The 1,276-nt window shown below is 29.9% G+C and overlaps 1 protein-coding gene across 1 annotated transcript; it reads right to left on the bottom strand.

The window, feature by feature from the left end:
* Window positions 1-168, bottom strand: EIN_152030 (hypothetical protein; the record flags this gene model as incomplete). Its single annotated transcript, XM_004257979.1, has 1 exon — window positions 1-168. A coding segment is annotated over one exon (168 nt), but the record flags the coding sequence as incomplete, so codon positions are not given.
* Window positions 169-1,276: the final 1,108 nt, after the last annotated feature.

Below are 1,276 nucleotides of genomic sequence, written 5' to 3'. Positions count from 1 at the left end.
ACAAACTGTGTCGACATGAAAAAGTTGAGTGCTCAGACGATCGACAGACCCAATCCCAGCTAAGAGGAATCCAGTCACAGAATCTTCGTCCCCAATTATCGCTATTTGACAATCGCCCTTTCGCATCTGGGACGCTTGTTTCTGCGCTATTTCTTGCTGTGAAGTCATTGAAATTTTAAGTTCTTATGCATTTTATTGTTTGGTCTTCTTACTCTTTCATTAAGAAAATGGCATTATTCTATTAATGGTAATACAAAAACTGTTTTTGAGTGGTAATTGAGTGGTAGTAAATCGTATGATGGTCTAGAATTCTAATTTGCTTAGAAAACAGTCAGCCTCAGAAAAACTGCAGAAATCGAAACAAAAACAATTTTTGGGTTGAAATTATAAAAGATAGAACTTATAGTATTATATATATTTATTAATTATATTAGATGGATTATAATATAATATAATATAATATAATATAATATAATATAATATAATATAATATAATATAATATAATATAATATAATATAATATAATATAATATACTTTATTATACTCATCAGATTTTTTTAAATTATTAAAAACGAGTTGGTTTAGAACTATATTAATAGTTGTTTATAGTAAATAACAACTAAAAAGAAAGCCACTAAATTTTTCTTTGATAAGTTTCAAAGGCGAACTTGAATTGAGCAAAACATAACCGAAGCAGATGCCCTTATTGTAATAAAATTTTCTATATTTTTTATTAGTACTTATTTCCTCAATTATAGAGTAAAAAATTAGCCATAGAAATAAAAAATAAATAAACGACAAAATAAACAAAAACAGAAGCAAAAAAATGAAGACTTCACCACATCGATGTTTTGAAAAAAAGGAGAAAACAAGAAACTCATAATACAACATCAAACAACATGAGTGAGCGATTAATCCAGAAAATGGAATCGTTAGCAATGACTGGTGACAATCGACTTTGCTTTAATTGTGGTCGAACTGGAACCGCTTTTATTGTTACTGATTTCAACATATTTGTATGCACATCATGTTCAGGAATTCAGTTTGTTTTACTTCATTTCTAGTGGAGTCAAGTGGCACTAAACTATATTGTATTATTAGTAAACTATTCAATAACTATAAGTCGAGAATTTAACCATCGTGTCAAGTCTGTGTCTATGAGTAACTGGACAACCGACCAATTCGACAAGATAAAAAACAGTGGGAATGCCGCGGGGAGGAGAATAGGCTCGCGAAAAAGCCGTCGAATTTTTCATTACCAAAAGCCGGTGATCA

This window comes from Entamoeba invadens (genome assembly GCF_000330505.1).
Source record: "Entamoeba invadens IP1 unplaced genomic scaffold scaff_1105074726367, whole genome shotgun sequence".
Taxonomy (NCBI): Eukaryota; Evosea; order Mastigamoebida; family Endamoebidae; genus Entamoeba; species Entamoeba invadens.
This window is presented reverse-complemented; position numbering and strand designations above follow the sequence as displayed.